The 10,942-nt window shown below is 42.8% G+C and overlaps 1 protein-coding gene across 3 annotated transcripts in view; it reads right to left on the reverse strand.

The window, feature by feature from the left end:
- The window catches only part of CD6 (CD6 molecule), a 56,828-nt gene extending 55,983 nt beyond the window's left edge, over window positions 1-845 (reverse strand). For all 3 annotated transcript variants that reach the window (XM_077116081.1, XM_077116079.1, XM_077116078.1), the window contains exon 1: window positions 450-845. In XM_077116081.1, the coding sequence (XP_076972196.1) occupies window positions 450-510 (61 nt within the window). In that variant the 5' untranslated portion in view covers window positions 511-845. The remainder of the gene's footprint in view (window positions 1-449) is intronic.
- Window positions 846-10,942: the final 10,097 nt, after the last annotated feature.

Consider the following 10,942-nt stretch of genomic DNA (forward strand, 5'->3'; position numbering starts at 1 on the left):
AGGGTTGTGGCTAAGCCCCAGCAAACTGCCAAGCTGCCCTCGGCCCCCTGCAGTTCTGTTTCTGGGACTGCTTTCTCAAGGGGGATATGAGCCTGGTAAGTCCAGAGTCTCAGGTTCATGGATGAAAATAGGGTCGCCAGTGGGTGTCCTGGGTTCCCTCCTGGGATACAGTTCCTGAGTCTATGAGTGCGAGGCTGCTCTCTCCTCAGACCTCTGGAACCCATCAGTAGGCACAGCACGGTTGCCCAAACATCTCACCACCACCCTGCAGGGCTAGAGGGTGGCAGCACGGACCAGGCACGGTCTTGGCCACTCTTGGAGCCCTGGGCACCCTTGGCACAGCTCGTTCTCCACCCACCCCCAAACCAGTGCACGGCCTTGGCTAAAAGTCTCCAGGTCCTCAAGTAGAAGCCAACAGAGGGTGGCAGTGGGTGGCAAGAGGGGGCTACCTGAGAGGGTGGCTGTCAGCAAGGCCAGGGTCGCCAAGAAGAGCCACATGTCTGCTGCCATTCCTGGCCGCTAGGCTTGCCCGCCGGCGGGAGGTGCCATCCTGGGGCCGGGAGGTGGGCACGGCTGCCTTCCACCTCTTGGGTCGCCTCTGCCCTTCTCTGTTTCTGTGCGTGTCTTTCTCTCCGCCGCTCTGTCTCTTTCTGGTGCGCGGGCGACCCACCCCTGCCTGTATGTCTTTCACGCCTCCGTGCTTGGCTTGTGGTTTTGGTCTCCAGGAAGTCAAGCTGGCGTTAGAGGGGGCTGATGGGGAGGGAGCCCCCCAACGTCCTTCCCGCTGCCTCTGCTCGGAGCCCACCAAGTTCGGCTGAGCCCCGTGGAGAGACAGAAGGAGAGAAAGACCTTCCTGAGGAAGGGGAGGCGCAGGAAAAGGAAGTGCAGGGACATGTCTCATTTCTGGAGGCCTGGCACATAGAAGACGCTCAATAAATATCTGTTGCTGGAAAGAATGAGCCACCCTCTCTCTGTTCCATTTTACAGACTCGGGATCTCATAAGATTAAATCCCAAGGGTTACAGTTACCCCCAGTGCAGGGCAAACAGTGGGTGCTTAATAAGTGTTTGTTGAGTGAACAAACGAACAGACAGCAGACAGCTAACTAATTCTGCATGAGCAGACACGGGGAATCGAACCTGAGTCTCAGGCATGGCAGGCGAGAACTCTGCCACTGAACCACCGTGGCCCGGCGCCCCATCACCAGCTGTGCACTCTTAACCTCATCCTTTCTTGTCTTCATTTCCGCAACTTTGCCCCGGGTGGCCAATCCCCAGGGCGGGGCATTTTATGGTGCAGGTTTGGGAGCCACAGGGAGCCAGGCCCCTCCCACCACGGGGACCCTGCCCCGCCCTCCAGGGGGGAAACTGGACCCCAGCGCCGGCACTAGCTGAGGCCGCCCTCTTGTGGACAGTCGCGGCAGCACAGGCTGGTGGTGAGCCTCCAGCTCCCGGATTTAATTCCATTCACCAGCCATTCACAGAGACTTTGGTGCGTGGACGGATGTGAACGGAGGGTGAAGAAAGGAAAACCACCTCCCTGATCTCAGGAGTCTGTAGTTCTCAAACACAAGTGGCCAAGTCACAGGCTACGGAAAGGTGACCAGAGTGGCAGGTCTCCTGCTGATGCCGGCTTCCTTTGAGAACTGGGCTGGACCAGATAAGTCCTGAAACCTAGAGCGCCCAGCCTCTCCAGAACATCAGATAGTTCCATGCCCCTTCCCCATATGATCTACAGCCGCTCTCAACATGAAAAAGTTAGGATGGCCAAAGCCCAAACACCCCTGAAGAGAGGGATGGAAAGATCAAAGAAAAGTGATAGTGTAGTTACACAGAGAATGTCGGGTTTAATAAACAAGTATGAATGCTGAATCATTACACTGATATTTCTTTTAGTCTCCAGTATCTTAGAGCAGCTAGAAGTAAAAACCTAAAATTGCGAAATTGTAACCCATACCAAACTCTGAAATCTGTTCTACAACTAATTGTTGGGCTGTGCTTTGAAATTTATTGCTTTTCTGTACATATGTTATTGTTCATAAAAAAGAAAAAAAACTCAATTGTGATGTTAAAAAATATATATGTATTCCTTCTGGCCTCCAATGTTCTGGAGCAGCTAGAAGGAAAAATCTGAGAGGATGGTATGGTAGCCCATGACAAACTCTGGGATCTGTACCTACTTGTTAAAGGCTGCTTTGAAAACAATTGTTTTTTTCTTTCTTTGCTTTGTATATATGCTATATTAAATAATAAAAAAACTTTTTTTTTTTAAAAAAGAGAGAACTAGGCTGGGAAGGATGGCTAGACTTCTGCTTCTGGCAATATGGGAGTCCGCGTATCCTGAAAAATTCTACTGATACAAAATGCCAAAAACATCTGGGTAAAAATATTTTAAAATCTCTTTTAAAATGCAGAGTTGATAAAGTGTCAATGGCTGAGAAATTCCAAACAGAGTTGAGAGATTATCCTGGAGGTTATTCTTACACATTAAATAGATATCACCTTGTTAGTCAAGATGTGGTGGAGAGGCTGGAGGGAACTGCCTGAAAATGTGGAGCTGTGTTCCTGTAGCCATGTTTCTTGATGATGATTGTATAATGATACAGCTTTCACAATGTGACTGTGTGATTGTGAAAACCTTGTGTCTGATGCTCCTTTTATCGACCTTATCAACAGACGAGTAAAACATATGGCATAAAGGCAAATAATGGGAACAAATGTTAAAATAAATTTAGTAGATTGAAATGCTAGTGATCAATGAAAAGGAGGGGTAGGGGGTATGGTATGTATGAATTTTTTTCTGTTTTCTTTTTATTTCTTTTTCTGAATTGATGCAAATGTTCCAGGAAATGATCATGATGATGAATATGCAACTATGGGATGATATTGTGAATTACTGATTATAGATTTAGAACGGAATTATCATAAGAATGTTTGCATTTGTTTGTTGTTATATATTTTTTAAAAAATTTAAAAATTAATAAAAAAAATGTAGAGTGGAGACAGTAAGAAGTTAAGGGAAATTATCAGAGGTCAAAATGAAAAGAAAACACAAATTTAAAGAGATCATTGAGAACAGAAGCAAGGGGGTTTCCCTGATGATGTCTGGTGACCAAGAACTTCATTGTAACAGCCCTGGGAAAAAATCTAGAGCCTGAGAAAAGTTGGAATAAAAATCAGAACATCCATCCATCCCCCTCTTCCCCCACCTAGAGTCAAGGCCACTGAAACACAACACCCTTGGTGGGTGAGCTAGGAGAGAAAAACCTCCGAGAGAACTGACATGGAACCTGCTGGCTCAGCACTGATTCTGGGTGGAAATTAGAAAGAAAAGGAGGAAAAGGAGGAGAAGGAAGAAGAAAAAAATTAGTTTCAAATGCTCCTAACCACAAGTCAACCTCTCAGGGGTTTGGGTAATGGAATTCATGGCATCTATGTGGCAAAAACAACACAACCAGAAACAAGCAAAAACACAACAGGATTAGGGGTGGGCCACAGTGGCTCAGCAGATAAGAATGCTCGCCTGCCATGCCCGAGGACCCGGGTTCAATTCCTGGTGCCTGCCCATGTAAAAAAAAAACAAAAAACGCACACACAACAGGAGACTCGAAATTAAAGAAGGTAGAAGTTTCCTAGGCACTCAGCAGAAACAAATGTGAAATTTCTCTCTGTAGTAACGTCACCTAAACTCAGACCTCAAAGAATTTCCACAGAAAAGTTTCCAAGTAATACAAGCTCACTGCAGAATAATAATAATAACAAAATCATAAAACACAGACACTATAAGTGAGAGTTGCACAAAGCAGTAAACCATAGACTCAGACCCTCAAAAACTGTAGATATTAGAATTTTGTTATATATAATATAAAATAAGGATATTTCATGTGTTCAAAGAAGTAAAAGTTGGTAACTGAAAGTCTAGATAGGGCACAAGAACTGTTAAAAGTCATACAGAAGTAGTATTTCTATAAATGAAGAACATAATCTTTGAAACCAGAGAATCAATGAACAGGTTAACCAGCCTATTAACAATAGCTGAAGAAAGAATTAGTGAAGTGGACATTGGAGCTGAAGAACTTAACAAGAATGCAGGACAGAGGGACAATGATATGGGAAATATGAAACAGAGACTAGGACACATAGAGGATGATCCAAGAAGAACTAGCCTATGTCTAATTAGAGTTCCTAAAGGAAATGAGAGAGTTGGATGTTCAAAAAGATATGGCTGAGAATTTTCCAGAATTGATAAAAGAGAAAATCCTTCAGGATCTGGCAGCTCCACCAACTCAAGGATGATAAATAAAAAGAAATCTACACCAAACATGTAGACTAGCAAAACTGCTGATTCCTAGAGAGAAGATGGATGAACTTCAAAATAGACAGACAGCTAACTTCTCAATAGCAACATTTAAATCCAGAAGACAGTGGAATACCACCTTCAAAGCACTAAGAAAAACAACTGTCAATCTTGACTATCTTTCAGAAATGAGGTTGACATAGCTACATTTCAGACAAAAATTAAGAGCATTTACAATGAACAAGCACTCTTCCAAAGAAATTTTAAAGGATGTTGTTCTGGTTTGCTAGCTGCCAGAATGCAGAATATCAGAAATAGAATGGTTTTTTCTTTTTTTTTTTTTTAACATGGGCAGGCACCGGGAATCAAACCCGGGTCCTCGGGTTTGGCAGGCAAGCATTCTTACCTGCTGAGCCACCGTAGCCTGCCCTAGAATGGTTTTTTAAAAGGGGAATTTAATGAGTTGCTAGTTTACAGTTCTAAGGCCGAGAAAATGTCCCAATTAAAATAAGTCTATAGAAATGTCCAATCTAAGGCATCCAGGGAAAGATACCTTGGTTCAAGAAGGCTGATGAAGTTCAGGGTTTCTCTCTCAAGTGAGAAGGCACATGGCGAACAGGGTCAGGGTTTCTCTCCCATCTGGAAAGTCATGTTGTGAACATGGTGTCATCTGCTAGCTTTCTCTCCTGGCTTCCTTTCATGAAGCTCCCCGGGAACCATTTTCCTTCTTCGTTTCCAAAGGTCGCTAGCTGGTGAGCTCTCTGCTTCTTGTGGCTATGTCGTTCTGCTCTCTCTGAATCTCCTTCATCCTCCAAAATGTTTCCTCTTTTATAGGACTCCAGAAACTGATCAAGACCCACCCAAATGGGTGGAGACACGCCTCCACTTATTGAGATAATAAGTTCCCGTCGCTTAAGTCAACCAGCCTGTGGTATTTGTGATAGCAGCCCTGGCAAACTAAGACAGGGATTAGAAAGAGGAAAAAAAGATAAAACTAAAGAATCAGACAATAACAGATGGATTGGGAAGGCGTGGTCAGAGTTAGAATGGTCTATTATTTGGTAGGACGGCAAAATATTGACTAACATTTGACTCTAAGGTAAGCATGCATATTAAACGAGGAGTGCAATGAAATAGAATGGGGGGGGGCAGTGCCTTAGAGCCAAAAGAAGGCAGGAAAAGGAAAAGAAGAAATGAAATAGGAGAAGCAGGGTAAACAAAAGGATGAATAGGTGTCAGCAGGTAGAGGTGGGTGTAAGGTGGCAGGAAGGGTGCTTCTGGCAAAGGGCACAGGGTAGAAAAAGACAAGGCAGCAGGATGTGAGTGTCCCAGGGACTGGGTTGCAGGAGGCACCCCAAGCAGCACGTGTTTCATGGACAGGAAGCTCTAAACAGAAAGCTGGGGAAGATGTACCCAGCTGGATGCCCAACTCAATGAAGTCATTTATGTATAATTCCTGGAGCCAGGGCCTTTGGAATTCAATTTGCTTGGATATCTGTGGAAACCCCAGGTTACCTCTCTCTTTGACCTTGATCCAAGAAAATGGAATAAGTGCTGTTACTGAGAGAAGCTGAACTCTCTGTTAAGAAGGAGGGACCTAGAACTTCATCCCTCCAGCATGTGGCATGGGAAAGTTTCCTATCACTAACTGATATTTAGTGAGTGCTTCTTTTTGTGCCAAGCCCTTTACAGGAGACTTGACCCCCTCAATTATCATGGCAACCCAATTAAATAGGTACTATTATTAACACAGCTTTGCAGGTAAGGAAACTGAAGTCAGAGAGGTGAAGCAGTTTGCTCAAGATCACACAGCTAAGAAGTAGGGCTAAGCATCAAGGGATTGAGAAAAACCCTAGAATGAGCGGAGACTCAGCATCAAGGGATTGAGAGAACCTTCTCGACCAAAAGAGGAAAGAGTGAAATGAGACAAAATAAAGTGTCCATGGCTGAGAGATTCCAAACAGAGTCGAGAGGTTATCCTAGAGGTTATTCTTACGCATTAAATAGATATCACCTTGTTATTCAAGATGTAGTGGAGAGGCTGGAGGGAACTGCCTGAAAATGCAGAGCTGTGTTCCAGTAGCCATGTTTCTTGAAGATGACTGTACAGTGATATAGCTTTCACAATGTGACTGTGTGATTGTGAAAACCTTGTGTCTGATGCTCCTTTTATCGACCTTATCAACAGATGAGTAAAACATATGGAATACAAATAAATAATAGGGGGAACAAATGTTAAAATAAATTTAGATTGACATGCTAATGATCAACGAAAGGAAGGGGTAAGGGGAATGGTATGTATGAATTTTTTCCTGTTGTCTTTATTTCTTTTTCTGAATAGATGCAAATGTTCCAAGAAATGATCATGATGATGAATATGCAACTATGGGATGATATTGTGAATTACTGATTATATATGTAGAACGGAATGATCAAAATAGGAATGTTTGCATTTGTTTGGTATTTAAAAAAAAATTTTTTTTTAAGTAAGGCTAAGGCTCTGAACTCAGGTATGTCTGTCCTAAGACCCTGAGCTCGTAACCACAGGTAAGTCTGCCTTTGGGGTGGGGGTGGTCTAACCATACAGGTTTGGGCTGAAATCTGGCAACTCTGCCAGGAAAGGCTTTAGCTCTATGGGACACTAAATGTTCTAAAAAGCCCTGCCTTCCACCGAAACCCAACCCACTCAGTCTCTGCAGTTCTGAAATTCCCCACTCATGATCACAGTCCCTGAACCAACCAGAACTTGTCTTTCCTGGGGCCCGGAATTTTCTACCAGGGTCTAAATACTCAGCACCTAAAAGTACGCACATTATCTCTGATAATTTTATCCCGTCAGTCTAGCCCAATTTTATCATGTGTTCTAGGTGCTGGGAAGGCAAGACTGAACAGAACAGACAAATATTCCTAGTCTTATAGAGCTTACATTTTTGTGGGAGAGTCGCATAATAAAGGATAAAGATAATAAATAAGTAAATTGAATGGAAGATCAAAATGGAGCAGAGTAAAGAGAGATTAGGTCTATCAGGAAGGGGTGACAGTTTTAAATCAGGTAGTATCTTAGTCTAGTCTCCCCCCAAAATAGAGCCTGGGACCAAGGCTTGCTTGCAGGACCTTATCATAAGACACAGAGAACTGCATGCTTTGTGCATTCTCCCATAGACACATCCACATGCCTCCATCCCAAATATCCTTGCCTCTCAATTTCCTATCTTGATACTTCCAGGCCCCTGCCCAGGAGCCCATGTATATCCATACCTTATGCCACCTTTCCTTGCATTTACAGTGGATGACCAAATGTCATCACATCTCTCCCCTGGGAGGATTCCCCTTCATCGTTTTGCCTCAGGGTCACCTCTGTGTGAGGTTGCAATGCAGAATCTGTCATTTCTAGTTAGTACAGCATATGTGCTGTCCTGAGTTTTCTCCCTCATCTAGGGGTGCATCCTTGAGGCTACAGGTATTAGTTAAAATAGAACCACTGATACAACAGAGGGAGATACCATGGATTCTGGACCATCTGTTCAGCTTACTTACTGTACCTTCATGGTTCTGTCTGAGCCGGAAGCTCTTGTACCATAATTGCTGCTACCCTTCTCCTTGCCTCTTATAACCTGGGGTATATGATAATATCCAACTCATAATGGGCCCTTCAGGTCACCTAGCTGCTTGGTGATCCATCATCAGACACAAGTCCAGAGACCAGTAGCAGATGAGGAGGGGATTTTCAAATGGTAAGTGGTTCTCTGCTAAAGGTGTCAGGGTTTTGCTCTAGAAGTTTGTGCTGAAATTTCTCTTCCATTGGAGCCTTCCAGAGACTCCACATGGCACCCTATCCATCTTGGTTTCTCTGGCATGATTGGGCCTTCTAGATCTTACGACCAGAGTGTCACAGCAGCTTGCATCACGACCTGGTCCTGCTACAGAGCCTCTCTTGCTCTGGGTCCCACTCAGAGCTGCTGGTGCTCCAACTGACATGATAAATGGGTCAGAGAAGAATCCCCAAGGATGCTATATGCTACGAAATCCAAAAAGGTCCACCAGGCATCGTCTCTTTTCCTCAGGGGTAAAGGGCTATACTAGTTTGCAGCTTTTAGGTACCCCTGAAAAGCCATGTCTTTTTTCCTGATCCAGGCTTGTGGGGAGCATTCATATTTATTTTAATCCTGATTCAATATTGCGGGGTGGGGGGAACTTTGATTAAGTTATTTCCGTGGAGATGTGACACATCCAGTTGGGAGTGTGGCCTTTTGATTAGATGGAGATGTGACTCCGCCCGTTCAAGATGGGTCTTGATTGGTTTACTGGAGTCCTTTAAAAGGGGAGACATTTTAGAGAAACCACAGTTGCTTCAGAGCCAACAGAGATGCAAGCGTTTGAAGATGCTTGGAGTGCCAACAGAGAGAGCAGATACCTAGACATGGATGTTTGGAGATACAGAGCCCAGAAAACGTTCCCATGTGCCTTCCCAAAAGATGCTAAGCTAGCCAGAACTCAGAGGACTGAAGTTAATGCCCACAGATGCTTAGAGAGTAAACCATTGACATCAGAAGCTAGAAACAATGGACCTGGAACAAGGAAGAGCAGATGCCCAGCCACGTGCCTCCCATGTGACAGACATAGGCCTTTCTTGAATCGAGGTATCTTTCTCTGGACTTAGTTTCGACATTTATGGCCTTAGAACGGTAGACTTGTAACTTAATACATTTCCTTTATAAAAAGCCATACCATTTCTGGTATATTGCTTTCAGGTAGTATTAGCAAACTAACACAGGAGTGCAGGTGCAAAAGATTATTCTTGACCCTAGAGACAACATCCCAGCCATCTAAATACTTGTGGGATTTATCTCCCACCTTTTGGCACAATGGGTAGCAGTTCTCAAAATTTTGGTCTCTTAAGGACATTATGCTGAGTGAGATTAGCCAGAAACAAAAGGACAAATACTGCATGGTCTCACTGATAAGAACTGACATTAATGAATGAACTTGGAGAATGTCAGTTAAGAACAGAGGTCATCAGGAGATAGAAATAGGGTAGATATTGGGTAGTTGGAACTGAAGGGATACAGATTGTGCAATGGGACTGATTAAAAATTCAGAAATGGATAGCACATTACTACCTAACTGTAATACAATAGTGTTAGAACACTGAACAAAGCTGAATGTGAGAATGATAGAGAGAGGAGGGCTGGGGGGCACAAATGAAATCAGAAGGAAAGATATACGATAAAGATTGAGATGGTATAATCTACGAATGCCTAGAGTGCATAATGATAGTGACTAAATGTACGAATTTAAAAATATTTTTACATGAGGAAGAACAAAGGAATGTCAATACTGCAGGGTGTTGAAAATAGATGGTCATTCATATTTTAAAACTTTAACTTATGTGTGAGACTAAAGCAAAAAATGCTTATTTGGTACAAAATTTATATTTTGACTAGTACATTTCCTAATATGATTTATGTAGACAGCTTAATTGAACACCGTAAGTACATGGAACCTTGAACAGGGCATGAGATTTTGTAGGTTTGTTCAGAGTGATGCCCCAATAAATCTCAGAGCGATTTGAACGGTGAATAAAAAAGTATTTACAAAGTCCCCTTGGGGGAATGGTGAGAAAGGGGAAACATTCAAGTTCCCTAAGTGGAGAATTCTTGATATTCTCACAAGCAGTGGGGACAACCAAAGCAATAGGCTGAGCCCCCAATTTTGGGGGTTGTTCATATGAAACTTAACGTCGCAAAGGTCAGACTAAGCCTACTTAAAATTAGGCCTAAGAGTCACCCTCAAGACAGCCTCTTTTGTTGCTCAGATGTAGCCTCTCTCTCTCAGCCAACATGACAAGAAAATTCACCTCCCTCCCCATCTCTACGTGGGACATGACTCCCAGAGGTGTGGACCTTCCTGGCAATGTGGGACAGAAATCCTAGAATGAGATGGGATTCAGAGATTGAGAAAACCTGCTCAACCAAAAGGAGGAAGAGCAAAATGAGACAAAATAAGGTGTCAATGGCTGAGAGATTCCAAACAGAGTTGAGAGGTTATCCTGGAGGTTATTCTTAATAGATATCACCTTTTTAGTTGAGGTATAATGGAGAGGCTGGAGGGAACTGCCTGAAAATGTAGAGCTGTGTTCCAGTAACCATGTTTCTTGAAGATGATTGTATAATGATATAGCTTTTGCAATGTGACTGTGTGATTGTGAAAATCTGTGTCTGATACTTCTTTTATCTACCTTATGGACAGATGAGTAAAACATATGGATTAAATATAAATAAATAATAGGGGGAACAAATGTTAAAATAAATTTACTAGATTGAAATGATAGTGATCAATGAAAAGGAGAGCTAAAGGGTATGGTATGTATGAATTTTTTTCTCTTTTCTTTTCATTTCTTTCTTTGAATTGATGCAAATGTTCTAAGAAATGATCATGATGATGAATATACAATTATGTGATGATACTATGAATTACTGATTATATATGTAGAATGGAGTGATCATATGGTAAGAATATTTGTGTTTGTATGTTAGTATGTTTAATAAATAAAATAAATTTTAAAAAAATTTTGGTCTCGAGGACCCTTTCATATTCTTAAAAATCATCAAGGACTCTAAAGAGCTTGGTTTATGTGGGTCATAGC

The sequence above is a fragment of the Tamandua tetradactyla genome, chromosome 9 (assembly GCF_023851605.1).
Source record: "Tamandua tetradactyla isolate mTamTet1 chromosome 9, mTamTet1.pri, whole genome shotgun sequence".
Taxonomy (NCBI): domain Eukaryota; kingdom Metazoa; phylum Chordata; class Mammalia; order Pilosa; family Myrmecophagidae; genus Tamandua; species Tamandua tetradactyla.